The sequence below is a fragment of the Quercus lobata genome, chromosome 11 (assembly GCF_001633185.2).
Source record: "Quercus lobata isolate SW786 chromosome 11, ValleyOak3.0 Primary Assembly, whole genome shotgun sequence".
Taxonomy (NCBI): Eukaryota; Viridiplantae; Streptophyta; class Magnoliopsida; order Fagales; family Fagaceae; genus Quercus; species Quercus lobata.
In genome coordinates this window covers 36,061,306-36,081,126 of record NC_044914.1, presented here as the reverse complement: position 1 = coordinate 36,081,126, position 19,821 = coordinate 36,061,306, and the positions used below count along the sequence as shown (strand labels likewise).

The 19,821-nt window shown below is 37.2% G+C and overlaps 1 protein-coding gene across 1 annotated transcript; it reads right to left on the bottom strand.

Annotated features, from left to right (window-relative positions):
- Positions 1 to 4,056: 4,056 nt before the first annotated feature.
- On the bottom strand, positions 4,057 to 5,028 carry LOC115966787. The gene has a single exon (XM_031085945.1). It carries the CDS (start codon positions 5,026 to 5,028, stop codon positions 4,057 to 4,059), a length of 972 nt encoding a protein of 323 aa, XP_030941805.1.
- Positions 5,029 to 19,821: the final 14,793 nt, after the last annotated feature.

Here is a 19,821-nt window from a genome sequence, read left to right as displayed (position 1 = left end):
TTTTTATTACATCACCAAGATAGAGTAAATTGATTCCTTTCAGCTTATGTATAGTTCATCTATGAATGACTTTCTTTTTTATTAGATTTTTTCATCATTCAAAATTATGGACGATCATTTTGTCGTCCTTGATGATTAGACTTCCCAGCAATTTCTCGTCCAATGCAATGGCTTGTTAAGCTAGTTTTAAGGTCTTTGCTCGTCCGTGTCTCGGACGGACACTTCTCGGATTTCATCTCGTCTTGAGCTTTAGACGGATATACCCTTAACTTAGGTTTCATCTCGTCTTATACTTTGGACGGATGGACCTTAGCTTCATTTTTAGCTTAGGTTTCATCTCGTCTCATGTTTTGGATGGATGTACCTTGTTTCATTTTTCCTTTGGAGGAAAGCTTATGGACGATATATCCTTGCGTCCAAGGATTTCATTCGTCCATGCTTATCTTTCTTTTTTGTGGATCAATCTGAATGAACATACAAAAGATTCCAATAATATACTTGAAAACACAATATATATATATATATATATATTTGAAAATCCAAACTTATGTAAACATTCGTCCACAGGCATGGCACATGCTCGTGAGCTAGTGCCTTATTGAATTAAAAATACAAACCAATTTGTCCATGAATAGTACAAAAGTGAAAACACTAATGTACTTTCTAGGGGATTATTAAAATACTTAAAACACACAATAGTAGTAAACAAACACTTCTGCTCGTCCAGGTATCTCGTCCAAGGACACTTTTGTCAAGAGTCAGCACTTATTGATGGTATTTCCTTAGGTGTTCAACATTCCAAGGGTGTTCCAGCCTCTGCCCATCCAAAGCTTCCAAATAATAGGATCCTTACCTCTTGCAGTTGATAACCCTATAAGGTCCTTCCCAATTTGGCCCAAGTTTCCCGTAGGCCGGATTTCTTGTTGCCAAGGTAACCCTCTTCAAGACAAGATCCCCGATGTTGAAACGCCTAGACTTCACCATGGCGTCATATTGCCTTGCCATGAGATTTTTGTACCTCGCTGTCCTCTGTTCTGCATCCATCCTGACCTCGTCCATAAGGTCAAGGTTAAGACGGAGCTGTTCTTCGTTTTCTTCAGCTTGATACTTCCTCACCGTGTGGCTCGTCATGTGTACTTCTGCCGGTATAACTGCCTCACTTTCATAGGCTAGTTTAAAAGGAGTTTCCCCTGTTGGAGTTCTCGCTGTCGTTCTATAAGCCCATAAAACACCTGGTAACTCATCCGGCCATACTCCCTTTGCCCCTTCGAGCCGAGTCTTGATGATCTTCAATAAGGATCGGTTCGCTACTTCTGCCTGGCCATTGGCCTGTGGGTGGGAGGGTGAGGAGTAATGGTTCTTCATTCCAAGCTGTTCACAAAATTCCCTAAAAAGTGTGTTGTCAAACTGTCGTCCATTGTCAAACACTAATACTCTAGGTACCCCGAATCTGCATACAATGTTCTTCCAGAAGAAGTTCTTGACATTCTGCTACGTAATTTTTGCTAAGGGTTCGGCTTCCACCTATTTTGTGAAGTAATCTATTCCTACCACCAGAAACTTCATTTGCCGAGTTCTAGTCGGAAAGGGCCCCAAAATGTCCAGTCCCCATTGCGCGAAAGGCCAAGGGGCCATCATTGACGTGAGATATTCTGCTGGCTGTCTGGGAATGTTGCTGAAGCGTTGACATTGATCACATACTTTGACATATGCCTTAGCATCAGCTTGGATGGTTGGCCAATAGAATCCGCTACGGTTGACTTTATGGACAAGTGATCTGGCTCCTGAATAGTTTCCGCATGCTCCTTCGTGAACCTCCCTCAACATGTAGTTTGCCTCGTCTGGAGCCAAACATCTTAAGAAAGGCTAGGAAAAACCTCTTTTGTATAACACTTCGTCCATAAGTACATACCTGGCTGATTTGACCCTGAGCTTCCTAGCTTCGTCCTTCTCTTCTGGAAGTCTTCCGTCCTTCAAGTATGACACTATTGGGGTCATCCAATTTCCATCACCCTCTATCTGCAGCATTTTTGGAAGGTCTATACTTGGCATGTAGTGTACTTCATCCAACTCGTCCAACGCTTCATTCGCAGATGCTTCTTTCGCCAGAATATCTGCTTCCATATTCTCTTCCCTCGGGATTTGAACAAAACCAACTTTTTTGAATTTCTTTACAAGGCGTACTACCTTCCTTAGATATTTCTTCATTCTGTCTTCCTTGACTTCGCATGTCCCATTTACTTGGTCTATGACCAATTAAGAGTCTCCCAAGACAAGTATTGAGTCTGCTTCTACAGACTTGGCCAACTCCAACCCCTTTAAAAGGGCTTCATCCTCCACTTCATTGTTAGTAGTCTGGTATTGCAAACGGGCCTTGTACTTTAATTTGTCTCCTTCTGGCGACTGCAAAACAACTCCTATTCCTCCAGCATACAATGTAAACGATCCATCTACATAGACGACCCATTTGTTATTGTACTCTCCTTCCCCAAGATCCTCGTGACTCGAAGTGAACTCTGCGATGAAATCTGCTAGGGCTTGAGCCTTTATTGCATTTCTTGGTTGGTACCGAATGTTGAATTCACTAAGTTCCACCACCCATTAAATCAGCCGTCCTGCGACTTCCAGCTTGCTCATTGCCTTCTTAAGCGGATGATCCGTCATGACATTGATGACATGAACTTGGAAGTAATGTCTTAACTTCCTAGAAGCTGTTATTAGTGCAAAAGCCAATTTCTCTATAAGCGGATACCTTCCCTCTGCTCCTCTGAGTGCTCGGCTAGTGTAGTACACAAGTTTTTGTACTTTCCCTTCTTCTCTGATTAAAGCTGAACTTATGGCGTGTGGGGACACCGCTAATTATAGGTACAGTTCTTCTCCTTACACGAACGGACTTAATAATGGGGCAGTAGTGAGATAGTCCTTCAGGTCTTAGAAGGCCCTTTGACATTCGTCCGTCCATTCAAATGCTTTCCTGAGGACTTTGAAGAAAGGTAAACATTTTTTTGTGGCTTTCGAAACAAATCTGTTCAAAGCAGCAACTCGTCCTGTGAAGGATTGGACTTCCTTGATACTCTTCTGTGGCTCCATGTCCAATATAGCTTGGATCTTGTCTGGATTCGCCTCGATTCCTCTTTGCGAAACCATGAACCCCAGAAACTTTCCCGACGATACTCCGAATGCACACTTACTTGGGTTCAACTTCATCTTATATCGTCGAAGTGTTTCAAAGGTTTCCTGTAGGTCGTCTAGATGGCTTCCCTCGTCTATGCTCTTCACAAGCATGTCGTCGACATAAACCTCCACATTCCGTCCTATCTGTGGACGAAACATGTGATTTACCAACCTTTGATAAGTTGCCCCTGCGTTCTTCAAACTGAAGGACATCACTTTGTAGCAAAACAAGCCTTGGCTGGTAATGAAGGAAGTTTTTTCCTGATCAGCTTCATCCATCTTGATCTGATTATATCCTGAGAAGGCTTCCATGAAGCTCAGCAACTGATGGCCAGCCGTAGAGTCCACTAATTGATCAATGCGTGGCAAAGGATAACTATCCTTGGGACATGCCTTGTTCAAGTAAATGAAATCTACGCACATTCTCCACTTTCCATTTGCTTTCTTCACCATCACCACATTGGCTAACCAATCCGGGTAATAGACTTCCTTAATGAACTGTATCGTGGTCAGTTTCTGAACCTCTTCCTTGATCGCCTTATCCCACTCGGGAGCGAATACCCTCTTCTTCTAACAAACAGGCTTAAAAAATGGGTACACATTCAATCGATGAGTGATCACACTTGGGTCGATTCCTAGCATGTCGTCATGACTCCATGCAAAAACGTCGATACTCTTTCTCAGGAACTGGATGAGGTCTTTTCTTGCCTTCTCCTTCATACCTGTTCCAATTCTGGTGAATTTCTCGGGATCATCTTCTTGCAAAAGAACATCTTCCAAAACCTCTGTGGGCTCTGCAATAACCCTTCTTTCCTCGATGCTCATTGTCTGCACCTGTTCGTCCAAAGCCATCATGGCTAAGTAGCATTCTCTAGCTACCAACTAATCTCCTTGTGCTTGCCCTATCCCGTACTCCGTAAGGAATTTGACCGATAGATGGTAGGTAGATGTTATCGCCTTCCAACTGTTCAGAGTTGGTCTTCCAATAATGACATTATATGAAGACGAACAGTCCACCACGAGGAAATTGACTTCCCTAGTTACCTGCTGCGGGTATGACCCTACCACTACTGGTAATGTAACGGTGCCTACGAGCTGCACCTTCATTCCTCCGAACCCTATCAATGGTGAGCAAACTGGACGAAGTTGATCCCGCCCAAGCCTCATCTGTTGGAAGGTAGGGTAGTACAATATGTTCGCTGAGCTTCCATTGTCAACTAACACTCTCCTGGTCATATAATCTGCAATAAGCAGAGTAATGACAATCGCATCGTCATGCGGGTGATGGATCCTCTCAGCATCTTCGTCGGTGAAGGAAATGGCCGGCTCGTCCCTTGATCTCGTACTTGGTAATCGTCCAGAGAGCTGGACGTTTTGCACCACTTTGAGATATGTCTTCTTCGACTTGGAAGATTGCCAGATCGAGTTTCCTCCAACGATAATCCTTATCTCTCCTAGTGGGGGCTGGGACGATTCCTCAATTTTTCCTTTCAACTTCTCATCTCTATGATCCCTTCCAACGAAGTGCCTCAGCTTTCCTTGTCTAATAAGATTCTCAATCTGCTGCTTCAGGTCATAACATTCATCCGTGTCATGCCCATGGTCCCTATGGAAACGACAATATTTACTCTTATTGTGCTTATTGGTATCTCCCTTCATCTTCTCTGGCCATTTTAGGGAAGGGTTGTCTTTGATTTGCATGAGTACCTGATCAAGTGGAGCATTCAGGGGCGTATAGTTCTGGCTTCTTCCCAAAGGACCCATCTTCTGGTTATCTCGTTCCTTCTTATCTTCCGTCCGTCCCTTCTTTGGACAAGGGCCTTGTTCTGAGTGGCGTGCTGGATGCGCTTCCATCCTTTCAGCTCTTTTCCTCTTCTTGGCTATGATCGCATCTTCTGCATTCATAAAGTTTTGAGCCAAATGGACGAGCTCAGCCATAGTTTGAGACTCCTTCTCATATAATTTGTGGATAAATAAATCAGAATTAATCCCGTTGTGGAAGGCTACCAGTAGAAGCTTGTCGTCCACCTCGTCCACACTAAGGGCTTCTCTGTTGAAGCGAGTGATGAATGACCGCAAGCTTTCGTTCTCCCCTTGCTCTATGGTCAACAAGCTGGACAAAGAACGCTTGTGTCTTTATCCCCCGATGAAGTTGTTAACAAACAGTTTGCTTAACTCTTCGAAAGAACCTACACTTGGAGGTATTTTGCTGAACCAAACTTGCGCCGGGCCTTCAAGGGTGGTAGGGAAGGCTCTACACATGATTTCATCAGGGACCCCTTGAAGGTGCATAGTTATCTTGAAAGTAGCAATGTGGTCAAACGGGTCACATGTTCCGTCGTACGAATCTAGGGAAGGCAGTTTGAATTTTGATGGTAGAGGATGACCGTTGATGGAAGCCGTAAAGGGAGAGTCGGTTCTGTGGACCAAATCTTTTATAGGATTCGTCCTCCTCATGTTCTCTTTCATTTCCTCCATAACTCTCTTCATTTGGTCCATTTCTTCTTTCAAGTGTGGTACCGTCCGTGAAGTGGTGCCTCTTAACTGACTTCCAATCTCAGGATTTTCTCTATCGCCGTGACCTTGTGTTTGTCCTTCACGTTCCTCACGTGTCTGTCTTCTCTGATTGATCTCCATTCTTAACTCTTGGTTTTGGCGAGTCAACTCCGCCATTGCAGCCGCCATAGATTGCACATGTTGAACAGACGATGTCTGTATGACTGGTGCGGATTGGCAATCGCGTTGGGGATCACTTGAAGCGCCTCTGCTTCCCTGACGGCCTGGGCTAGTAGCCCTCAACCTGGTCCTGATCATCCTAACCTTTTGTCGCAGAAAAGAAAGTTGCAAAACAATCTCTTTCCCACAGACGACACCAACTGATATCGCTCCGAATCAGTAAGGTGGATAATCTGGCTTCAGTGGGCTACTGAAGTGGTGGAAGGCCTACGAGAAACAAACAGTCAAAGAGGAGACCGGAGAATACCGGCCAAACCCTCTCCGATGAAGAAGTTAGTCTCGCAGAGAAGGGAGTTTCAAGTATTTGTGAGTAATGTCTCAGAAAAGTTCTTACCTCTGTCGAGTTCAGACCGGTCCTTTATATAGGGATCCTGAGGACGGTTATTTGTCCAATAACCTCCCCAAGATTTGTGGAAGCCAACGAGTCCGGAGTTAACTTCCTCAACGGCTACTAAAATTGTAACCACTAACGGAAGTTAACTTATTTGATGGATTCGTTGAGATAGTTGCGAGTTTAGTAACCGCTACAGAGAGTCAAAAGTTCTAAGTGTTGCGTATTCGTCCGTCTGGTGGAGGACTGTTTGGTTGACCATGGACATCTGGAGGTTGTCCATGGACGACCTTCATCATGGACGACTTTATCGTCCATGGGAGACTTCACTGATCAAGAGCAGTATTATTGTCCATGAACACTTTTACTTCTTCTGGGGTGATTCCAAGTCGAACTTGCTCAATTGGATCTGGACGACCACTTTGGACGAACCGGAGTTAGACTAATTTTCTGCTCCCCTATCAATAACAATAAAACATGATTATACATAAAAACTTAATTTGACATGTAGCTTAATCCCATTGATAAAGAAAACAACAAATTTATTTTTGAGCATCTCAAAACCAAACTAAGAGCACTACCATCAGGTGTGTCAAATGCCAAATATTTGGCATTTGACACACCAAACACCACTATTCAAGCCTCACGAGGTGTTCCAAATGTGTCAAAAATTTACAACATGCTATAGTACCGTTATAAGTTTGGCACGGTACGGACCAATATAGCACATCTGTTTATTATTTTTTTTATTCGTCTTTCTCTCTCATCCCAATTAAAATATCACTTTCATCTTCTCCTTCAGCCACAGATTCACCGCCTCCATCTCCACTCTCCCATACTCTTTTCTTCTCCCTTCTTCCGTTTTGCTCTATTCTCTTCCCATTCATGAATCATGAGCCACCACCGATTTCCTCTCTACCATCTCACAAATTCCATTATCACTGATCTATAAAATCCCCTTCACCAATTTTTTCCCCTTTTTTTTCGCTCTCTCCTCTCTGTTCTATCTCATACACCGAATCGGTTTAGCTTATCTCACAGCAAAGCATTTTATTGTTTTGTTTAGCATCTCAACTTATTGTGTTTGTATTTCGAAGTCACCGATTTGCTGTTCAATCTCAGTATTGCCGATTCAATCTCAATTTCACTGATTCTCTGAAGGTTTCATCAATTCGCTGATTCTCTGAAGGTTTCATTGATTCACCATTTCTCTGAAGTTTTCATCGGAGTCTACTTTGTACAGGTAAGTTCTCCGTCTTCTTTGTGATTCTCTTGGTATTTTGGTGTCTACTTCTATTTTCTCTATCTTCTTAGTTCATATGTGTTGTGTGCTGTGTTATGTTTTTTTTTTTTTTTTTTTTTTTTTTTCAATTCTTTTGCATTACTGAATGATTACTTGGATGCAAACTATGAGAGACTACAGATTCTAAATTCTAATTCTAGCATTTAGACTATGAGACACTACGAAATTCTAATAGTCCATGCTCTGTGTGTGCGTGTGTTAAAAGTGAACCTATCAGTCACAATTTCACAAAGCCATATATATATTAATAAATCTTTTGCAATAATTCCTGTTTTTGTGCATTCAGATATGCATTTGATTTTTTATTTTTGGGGGGCTCTCTTTGGACTACCTAAATTATTTTTATCTACATATCTATTTAGAGCATGGACTCAAGACATTATTCATCATTCACTGATATCTTATAAGGGAATATTAATCTTGAAGAAGAACTTTTCAGTGTATTTGAAAATAGTCCCATGTTAGTCCAAGATTCTCCACTGAATGATGAAGTTGCCACTTCTAAGTAAAAAACAACACATGGTATCAATTTCAGTCCTGAGGAAGACAAGCTGCTTGTAGCAGCATGGCTCAATACCAATGTCGATCCTGTTCATGGTAATGAGCAACATAGAACAACATTGTATGGCAAAATTGCAAAATACTTCAAGGACCACAAGACTGATTCTACACGTAATCAAACATCCCTAACAAGCCGATGGGGAATGATTAATAGGGAAACAATTAAATTGTGTGGGTCCTTAACTAAAATTGAAGCAAAGAATGAAAGTGGAACCACTGCTGAAATGAAGGTATAAATTTTGCAACGGCCTTTAATTTTTTTAGATTTACAACACAAATGAATTGTTTGAAGAAACTAATTATGTTATATTTATTTATTTATTTTTTTAGATTGAGAAAGCAAGGGAAATATTTAAAGAACTTTACGGTTACTTTTTTTAATATGAACATTGTTGGCTCTTGTTGAAGGATTTTCCCAAGTGGGCATCTACTATGCCTAGGGAAGATTCAAGAAAAGAAATGTCTCAAACTCCAGATTCAATAGATCAAGGAGGGGGGGGGGGTTGATGACACTATGGATTTCGAGAGGCCAATAGGTAGAAAAGCTGAAAAGGCTAATCAAAAGAGAAAAAATGATGGGAAAGATGTTGCAACGGAATATTTGAAAATGACAATGAAAATTCTTGAAGAATCTGCTGCACAAGAAAAAGAGAAAGTAAATATCAAAGCAGAAAAGGTTCGCTTGCAAGAGTTGAAAGAGAATGAGAGAATTATGATGTTAGACACAAGTGGCATGAACGAGGACCAAAGAACTTTTTATGATGGACTCCAAAAGGAAATCCTTGCAAAACAAAGATCAAGTCGTTTGTTGGGTTAAGATGATGTTGGTGATGTCTTGTCTCAATTAGGCCTTATTTTGGTAGAAACTTATTTTAGGCCTTGATATGTATTTTGTGGCATTTTTTGGATGTAGCTGATTTTAGGCCTTCATATGTATTTTGTGTTGCCTATAATTGTGTCTTTTCTAGTTATAAATCTTAAATTATCATTAATAACTATTCTGAGTACTTGTAAAATGAGGAAATTTTGGCAAGTGCTAGTCTAAGCAAGTTTGAGGGTTCCAATCTTGAAACAAATGAATTGTTTGTTTGTTTATTCTCTTCAAAGTTGTCATTGGCAACTGCAATGATGTTAGGAACCTAATGCGTTGTTGTGCTAAGGTTGTTTCTACTATGAGACATTAGCTTAGCTTACTGTTATGCTTAATGCCGGTGTTGTGCTATTGATGCTGCTGATTGGGCTGAGAGGTCAATGTGTAAGTGCCCTGATTCTACTTTGTTGTTGTATGCTGTGTTAGTGACTGCTACAGTGTAGTAGTATCAGTGGAGCATTGCAGTAGTGTGCAGTTTGGCATTGGTTAAGGTAGTGTAGTAGGTATTAGATATATGTGTGTGCTAGATGATAGCAAATGGGGGATATTGTCATGTATATACCTATAACTAATTTGCTGATAGCATATATAATAATTCATATGAGCTTGTGACTAACTACTGAGTTGTTAGTGAGCAGTCAAAAAACTAGGAGTCAACACATATAATACTATATACATTTTTTTGGTTATATTTTCTTATAGTTTCTATGCTTGTAGGAGAGGACCTCATCTTAGGCCACGTTTTTATTTAAAGAAAATTTTATATTCTTTACATAATGGTCAAACCTTCTTTTAAAATTATCAATTTCATTTCATATTATATTTCTTGCATCTATATTAATAATTGCTTTCCAATGTTTTTTTCTAGTTTATCTCCATGGATCATTCTTTTTTTTGTGAATTACTTGATGATGACTCAGATGAAGATGAGATAATTATAAAACTTCTAACGGGTTCGACATCACAACATAAGCATCGCCGGTATATTGACCGTAATCATTTAGCAGGCCATAAAAGGCTTTATGATGACTACTTTGCCAAAGAACCTGTATATCCTCCCAAACTATTTCGAAGGAGACTTCAAATGAGATGTTCTCTTTTTCTCCTAATCCTATCTAAGGTAGAAACTCATGAACCTTACTTTATCTAAAAAATAAATAATACCAAAAAGCTTGGTCTATCTTCCCTTCAAAAGATGACCGCTGCACTTAGGATGCTTGTTTATGGAGTAACAGTTGATTTTATGGATGAATATGTGAGAATAGCAAAAAGCGCTACAATGATGAGTCTGAAAAAATGTGTTGCATTAGTGGTTGCTATTTTCTCAGAGGAATACTTGAGGTCACCAAACAATGAAGACATCGCTAGATTGTTAGCCCATAGCCAAAATCGCATGTTGGGAAGTCTTGATTGCATGCATTGGAAATGGAAAAATTGTCCAACTGCATGGAAAGGAATGTATTGTGGTCATATTCGTGAGTCAACTATTATTTTGGAAGCAGTAACTTCATATGATCTTTGGATATGACACTCATTTTTTGGGTTACCTGGGTCAAATAATGATGATATTAACGTATTGGAGCGGTCTCATGTATTTTTTGAGCTTGTACAAGGTCGTGCTCCTGCAATTTATTACTCAATCAATGGTTATGATTACATGATGAGGTACTATCTTGCTGATGACATATATCCAAAGTGGTCAACATTTGTGAAGACAATCCCATCTCCACTAGGAGATTAAAAAAAAAAATTATTTGCAAAAGCTCAGGAGGCATATAAGAAGGATGTAGAGCATGCATTTGGAGTGCTTCAAGCACGATTTGCAATTATACATGGACCTGCACGGTTTTTCTATCATGGAACACTACACAACATTATGAAAGCATGCATAATTCTTCATAATATGATTATTGAAGATGAACGAGATGGAGCTGAAACAGTGGACTTAGATTTTGAACAAATTGATGAGATTTCATGTACATCAATGTCACGTGAGCCGACAAATGAATTTTCGAAGTTCATTCAAGTTCATCAATGCATTAGGGATCAAGAAGCTCATTTTCATCTCCAAATGAATCTCGTTGAACATTTATGGTAATTACAAGGAGAGTCGTGAAAACTTTTGGTTTTGTTTATTTGTCTCCTCTTCTTTATGGAGTTGTCATTAAAACTTTTGATTTGGATTATTTGTTTCATTTTGTTTATGAAGTTGCCATTAAAACTCGTTGGCTATGTTGTTTTGTTATGTTAAGTACTAGCCAATTGTTTTGTTGTATTAAGTTTAAGTACCATTTGTCATCAAGGAAGTGGCAAGTTCAACTCTGTTTAATTCAATGGGTTTTCTGTGTGAGTTAATGTCATTGGATATGAGTTATGTGTGTAAGTTTCCTATGGACTACATTGGTAATTTAGTTCAATTGAAACAGCTTCAACTTGACAGGTTGGCTTTTAAATTGCATTTATAAATATGTTTTTGGCTTTTGATATGAGTCTTGACAGGTTCAACGTTTTTTTTTTTTTGAAGGTTGACAGGTTCTGAGTTTTTTTTTTTTTTTTTGAAGGTGACAGGTTCTAAGTTTTTTATTTTATTTTATAGATTTTTAAAAATATGATAGGTTCAATTGACAGGTTCTAAGTCTTGACAGGTTCAATTGAAAAAATGCTTGTTAAGAAAATATGAATTTTTAAAAATATGACAGTTAGAATAAGAGGATTATTTGAGAAAGTTACCGTTCGAATAAGAATATTTGAAAATATGACTGTTAGGAACAAATAATAAAGAAAGAATAAAATAAGAATTAAAAAATAATATTTAAATGAAGTGGTAACAAAATAGAACATCTGATAAATGGTGTATTGTAAAGTGGTGTGTTGAAATAGAAAAAGTAACTTTTTGATGTGTCAAAATAGCATTATTTTACAACGCCTAATGATAATGCTCTAACAATTTCTCATTAAAATGACCACAAGAATTCCTTTTTGTGTGCTTCTATTTCTGGTTTTGTGCAACACAACATAAAGCTAGGACAAGAACTTCTATTACAAGAAAACCACACAACAAATTCCTACAAACAGAAAATTCCCAATACATTCCAATACAAATACATTCTGTCCATTCATAGATGCTCTAAATCAAAACGAATGGATGCTTTGAGATCAAATGACATAACTTTTCATTAAGCAAGAACAGAAAAAAAATTATTGCATCTAAAATAATAAACTGAAAGAAAAAGAAAAAGAAATCATTGACCACATTCTTTGATGTTATACCCAAATCAAAAATCCGACATTCTTTGATGTTATACTCAAATCAAAAATCTCAAGCATCCACATGAAGCAAACGGAGACAACTAACCTAAAGTAGATCGGCGGAAGAGAAATGGGTCTGAGGCAGATGGTAGCGTGGGTCTAAGGTTGATCGGCGGCTTGGGACGGCTGGTGGGTCGGTGATGTTGAGTTTTGGTGGTGGTGAGGTTGAGGATGAGTCGGGCCGACGGTGGTGGAATAGAGAGGTGAGAGTTTGAGAGAGTGAGCTTGAGAGAGTTTTGAGAGATGAGAGCTTCAAATGAGAGTGACACTAAGAGAGAGGCACGATGGGAATAAACGAATGTAAAATAAACCAACGTATATTATTTTAATCCGGGTTGGGAATAAAAAATTATTATTTTTAGCTCTTAGCTACAGTGCACAGCCATAGATAGTTGTGCACTGTAGCAATGAAGGTAAAAAAAATACCTTTAGCTCCACTATTGTGGTGTTGATTTTTGTGTTTTTGTGGAGCTAAAATAGCTATATAGCTATATAGCTCCACTGTTGTGAGTGCTCTATACACAATAATTATCATTCACTCCCTTTTTTGAAAGTCCAGATCTTTTGTCTCATTTTTTAAAAGTCCAAACATGTGGCATGTTTTTATTCGTGAAGTATAGATTGACACAGGAAAAGTGGAACAAAATATTTGAACCACTTTTTTAAATGAGAGATGCTACGTTCACGACATTTTTACAACATTTTTACAACATTTTCACAACAAATCATATGTGGTTAGTTGTTATTGGTTCAAATTTGAACATAACACTAAGTTTACTTTTTTGCCCCAATAATAACAACCAGTAACAACCTGCCACTTATGATTTGTTGTAAAAATATTGTGAAAATGTTGTGGACATATCATTTCTCTTTTAAATTGTCTTATTTTTTCTATTTCACTCTTTACTCTACCAATAAATACCTATCGCGCTTTCTCAAAAAAAAAAAATACCTATCGCATATCCACCTATTTAATTAAATCTAGCATTTCTTATTTCAATTACCTAAAATAAAAGAACCCAGCACCTCCCATCACCCACCACCACCCACCTTCAACCTTTGTTGGCGCCGTCCTCCTACCACCAACCTCTAATGCCATCGACAACGCCAGTAACGACCAAACCACCATTTAATTAAATCCAACCCAATCCCTACTGTTCTTTTCAAACCCACCCACCAACCACCATAGATGAAACCATAATTTCAAGCCCAAGCCAATATCATCAAATCCTAATAACCAAACTCCAAAGAGAAACTGAATTGTTGAATCAATCAAAGACAACAAAACAATTTAAAGAGAATTAGCACAAAATACGTTTGGTCATAGTATAAAAATTAGGAAACAAAAGAGAACAAAAATGAAAATAAAAATAAAATGAAAGAGCAAAACCATAAAAGTAATTTAGTGGCTAGGAAGAGAAATAAAAATAAGGAGGAGTAGATTTGAAACATGGGTTTTAGCTATGGTGATGATTTGGCTTGGGTATGAAACATGAGTTTTGGCTATGGTGGTTGGTGAGTTTGAGAGAGACGATTGGGATTAGTTTGATTTAATTAAATAGGTAGTGATGATGTTTGAATCGTCAGCCAAGTGTGATCATTCAGATTGGAGTCGTCCTCACAAGTGCCTCCTTCTAGCTGTTGGTGAAGCCTTGATGGTGACTTTATTATCTCCTTGTAACGCCTCTACAAGGCGTTAATGGTGGGTTATCCTCCCAACGGTATGGAAGCTGATTAATGTTTTGTAACGGTTCATTGATGAGTGAAGATGGATTTGTTCGTCCTTGTTTGGCGACCATTACTGCCAAGACGAATCTAGGAATCTTCTTCGTCCTTGCCGTGATTACGGATGACGATGATATGATCAGGTCTATCAGGTAATTTTGCCATGATTGGAGACGATGGTTGGCCATGACTGGAGAGGTTGATGGAATCGAAAGCTGGTGCCGGTGACAGGGGCGGCACCACCATAAGGCCAGGACCACCCTGACTTGAATTTTATTTTTATTTATATATATATATATATATAATTTTAAAAGTTTTATTTGTCTACCTTTCAAAAAAAATTTGGGAACACCCTTAGTTTTTTTTATGCCAATAAAATTAAATTTTGCTCCATAATTTGTTCTACATTTAGTGGATGAATGATTGTTTGGTTGTGTACATTGAAAGAGATGTAGCTACGTAGCATTGATAATGAGACTATCATGCATCAATTTCAAAATATGAAAACTCGTAGAAGACAATTGTAAACTTATGTATTTACGTGTTTTTTTTATTATTGTTGTTGTTAATATATGAATTTCTCTATTTATTAGATTGTATAATTTATGCTTCATAAGGAATACCCTGAGAAAAATTCTTGGAGCTGCCACTGGCTGGTGAAGGTTGAAGGTTGTGGTGGTGGGGAGATGTATTGTTATTTTATTTTAGGTAATAGAAATAAGAAAAGTCATATTTAATTAAATATGTGGACATGTTGCATGTATCTATTGGTGGAGTATAGAGTGGAGCAAAAAAAATAAGACTGAAAATTTGGACTCCCTTGGAATTCATAAAGAAAAGAGAAAAATAAAAAACCAAAATAAGTAGTGCCATAGGAAATATACCGTAGTATGACCATATATTTATACACAAATTTGCATGGCCTAATGTGGGTGAATTTTGCGTTTAGTTGGTTAAAATGTGGTTTATTTATTTATTTATTATACAAGCACCAATGAGTGCTCTTACACTATATCCTCTTTGGTTGTTTCTACTATTTCTCCCTTTGGGTTTTTTTCCCCCGGAATTTTTTTTTTTTTATAAAAAATTACACAAAAGATGAGTTTTATAATTGAATAGTAAATGATATCAATTAAATCAAAATTAGGCATGCATTTTAAAAACAAGGAGAACATATAGTCCAACAATTAGATTTTCAAAATATTAATCCAATTAAAAGTTATTGAGTAGTATAACATTGACAAAATTTACATGAGTAAAGTGAACCCGTCGCATGTTATGATGACACGTATTTATCTCTCAAAACATACTACAATGACAACTTCCTATATTTTGTTGATATTACACGGACAAACAACACTACATGTCCTCAACTGATAAAGTATTTGATTGTTGAATATGAGATTTAGGATTCAATTTTCGCCTACACAAAAAATTAATTCATGTTTTTAAAGAGCACAATCATCAGAAACAAACACCATAGATTGAAACTCTATAATTAAAAAAAAAAAAAAAACCCACATGACAAACAATTATTTGTACATGTCAATACACTTGACACATGTCAATAATAAATATAATTAAACAAAAAGGTTTTTAAATGTTCATTATTAATTTAACCAATATTGCCTTAGATGTAAACTTTTTTTTTTTTTAATAATTTAGTATTTAAATATATTTTTAAGATCAATTTAAGATTTAAATGTATACTATTGATTCAACCAATATGTTCTTAAACAATCAGTAAAAAAAGAAGTTACATAGACCTCATTATATTTATACAGTATACACACATTATAATGACGTGTCGATCATCAAACATTTTTCCACAAGGCTTGATGAAATTTACCCATTAATCAGCTGAAGGAGAGAATAGAATATCCATATAAATACTAATTGCTATATGATTCATTTTCCTTCAACAAAACATGAATATCCAGTACTGGAGTATTCATGATGTCCTTTTGGATTCCAAAATTGTGAATCTTCAAGACAAAGTGCATTAAAAAAAATAAATGGAAAAGGACAATTTCAAAAGGCAATTATTGTTTGACCTATGAGATTGTAAAAGTTAAAACCGAAGCAGGGACTTGAAGTACATTGTTTTCAACGACTTAGGTACAGATGTTATTTTTAGGCAATGCAATGCCATTGGAAAGAATACTCCGTAATTTGTTGCACTAAACCATATGAGAAGCCAGATATACATGAAGGACAGAAACAAGGCCTGGAGAGGAAATTGCTCCAATCAGACCAATGATTAAAAAAAGAACAATATAACTAAAAAAGAACAAGATAATGCGGCTTCCATATAGAAAAAATAAAGAACGAGTAATTCTTAAATACTCTCTTATTATGGAAAATAGTTGTAAGGACTTGATTTACGGTCCAAACCCAAGATGTATGAGATTTTTGCCCAATAAGTCCAGTACAATAAATTTGTAGAGAGTGGGTCAAAGAACTAAGTCCTAATGAGTTGGACAACGGCTAGTACTAAATTAAATGATGATCAAACACAAATAAAAGGTTTTGATATTAATAGACTTTTAGTCCGAGGAGGTCACCTTGTATAAATTGATCACAACTGGATACAAAGACAATTTAGATTGCTATAGTGTTCTCTCTTTAATTTTCCGATCCTTTCTCATGGAGGGTCTCTTCATATTATATAGCTCCTTTTGGACCATCTTGATCCTACACTTGTGGATCATCTGAGTTCTTACTTGAGTACCTGTCCCATCGGACACCCTCTTTGGCTTTCTGTGAGTTGCGGTAGCCAAGACAGTATTGTTCAGAGGTCTTCTCTACATAAATGTGGCCATAAAAGTAGTTGCAGTGCATTTAATGCGGTGGTAGTAGCTTTCCCTTAAATATTTTTTGGGTTTCCTTCCTTCTTATATGTTCATGAGGCACGTCCCTATCGTTGAAGCTTCTTGGAGGATTACTCTAATTGTTGGAGTACATACTTGAGTTTCCTTCATCATATTCGAGGAGGAGTTCCTCCTCGGACCGCCTTCCATTTGTTCCTTACTTATGAGATTTTAAAGTGGAACCCCTAATAATTATTTGTTCCTCCTCAGACTATTTAACGTTTTCGAACAAAGCCCAAGGCCCAATGTATGATTCTAGGCCCTTATTCCTACAATAGTATTTCATCATCTCATATTTATTGTTGGGTTTATTCAATAAAATTCATGCATAAATGTGAGAAGATGTAGGATGTAGCACAATTTCTTCCTATTTCAGGAGTACTTAAGAATTTTCTATAAAAAAGAGGGTGACAATCTCACAATCCCACCTCCCTTTTGATGGAAAGAATAAGTAAATATATTATAAATCCTCTGTAATCTCCCTAGTCTTTTAAAAAAAATTATTATTTTTATTTTTGGAGAGCCAGTAAAAAATAAGAGGGAGAGAGACAAATAAAAAAAATAATATAAGTATGAATTAATTAGGTTAGTTGACACAATCATTAATAATGTTAATTAATGACTTAAATAGTAGTGTTTTCTAATCATTTGATCTAAGAGAAATTTACCCTTTATAAAATATGTAATTTTTGTGGAGTTACGCCATGTGTAACGGCTTAACCACTTAATACCTTTAGGGAGTATTTAGTTCGTCGTGATGTTTCATTACACCGTAATATTATATTATTATAATCTTACATTAATGTAATTTCAATACAAGAATATAACATTACATTGTCTAGGAATGTGACGAGATTGTTTAGTAAAAAAAGAAAAAAGAAAAATGAATGTAATGAGCTTATGGGTGTGTTTGGTTGAAGGTGAAATGAGGAGGATGAAAAAAAAGAGAGAGAAAATTGTTAGAAATGGTGTTTCGTGTTTGGTTGAAAGTAGGGATGGCAATTTTTCCTCGCCCCGCTTGACCCGCCCCTCCCCGCTTCGCCCCGTGCGGGTTTTCTTTTCCACGGGGGGCGGGGCGGGGATGGATTTACACTTTTTAGACCCACCCCACCCCGCCTCGCATTAATAAGGTTTAAATTGTAATTTTATTGTACCCTAAAACCCTACTATTTAAACAAAAATATCATTAGCTTATTTTATTCTACCTAACGTGGCTCTACCTCTTTTTTCTCTCTAGCAAAGTTGGAAATAAGGTACCAATTTTAACTTTTTTTTTGTCTTTATTGGAAACAAATTTATATACTATTGAATTGATGATTTCATTTATGATTCATACGGTCTTTCTCAACTTACTTTTCATCATAAACATAATATATATTTTTTTTAATGAGTTACGGGTCTGTGGCTCTAAATATGTGTTTGTGTCATTGTTTTTGTAATTTTGTGTGGGCATTTGGCTGCTTAACAACACTGTATCTTTAAGCTTGTTAAAATTTTATTTTATCATGTTATGAGATTTTTGTTGTGATATTGTCTTGTTAAACATTTAGATAATATTATATAGTTTTTGCTAAAAATTAGTTTAATTTGATAGGATAAATTTATTTATAATTTCAAGTATATTTTTATTATTAAAACATGTCATTTTATTTGAAAAAATGGTAATAGTTGTAGGGAAATTAACAAGAAATAAAGTTTTACGGTGTAGGGCGGGGCTTCGCGGGGCCTTAAGGGGCGGGGATGGGACAAGAAATTTTCCCCATCATGCGGAGCGGGGCGGGGATGGGGCAAGAAAAATCCATGCGGGGCGGGGGCGAAGATCTCATACTTCGGCCCCGCCCCGCCCCATTGCCATCCCTAGTTGAAAGGGGGAGGGGGAGGGAATTTTGGTGGGGCCAGGAGTTTTCTCTCTTGGCCTACCAAAACACAATCTCCCCAAATTGGGGAGAAAATGGGAGAGAAAATTGTGCAAAACTTTTTGGACAAAAATACCCATTCAAGCCCCTTGTGTGTACGTGCCTAACTTTGTTTCCTACTCTTTTCTAAAAAAAAAAAAAAATTCTAACTGGACGTGGGCGTGGCCTTTGTTTCTAACTGCACTTTTATTTTTTTATTTTTCCTAATTGGGCATGATTTTTTATTTTTTTTTATTTGGTATGGTTGTTTTGCCGTTTTGTTTTTTAACTGTGCATGATTGGTTTTTTAGGTTGGTTGAGTTTTTATTTTTGTTTTTTTAATTTTACTTTTATTGTTTTTTTAACTAGATAATTTCTTTTAATAAGGGCATATGAGTTAATTTGTATAAATTACATTTTCTATCCTCTTACTTTTTCTCTTAACCAAACAAAAAAGTTTTCAATTCTTTTACTTTTTCACCCTTCCAACCAAACACAAATGAGAGAAAGTAAACTTTTTTCTATCTTTTCATTTTTCTATTTACCCCCATTTTCTATCCTCTCACTTTTTCATCTTCTCAACCAAATGGACCCTAAGATGATGTGATATATTTTGTAAATTTAGATTTACGGTAATGTTAAAAAAAAATAAAACAAAAAATTTTAATGTTATATTATCGTAATGTGCGTCACATTAAGGTATGTAACAATGAACCAAACGCTTACTATTGTGTTATATGTCCTCTCTCTCTCTCTCTCCAACTTGCAGTTTCAAACTTTCAACTTTCAACCAGACAACAATGACAATCAGTTGCATTACAGCTTCGATTTCTATTCTTAGTCATTATCAGTCTGCTCATGGTCATGGCCTAGTTGTTGATTCCTTGTCATGTGGGTCCGAGAGGATCTTCATTTTGACATCCTTAGGCTTAAGGCAAAGCTCAACGATAGCCACATTTGATCCATTTAGTGCTTTTTACAGTCAGCATCTAATCTTCGTCCACTATGCCTAGAAAATGGTCTCACCACACAAAGGTCGTTCCTTT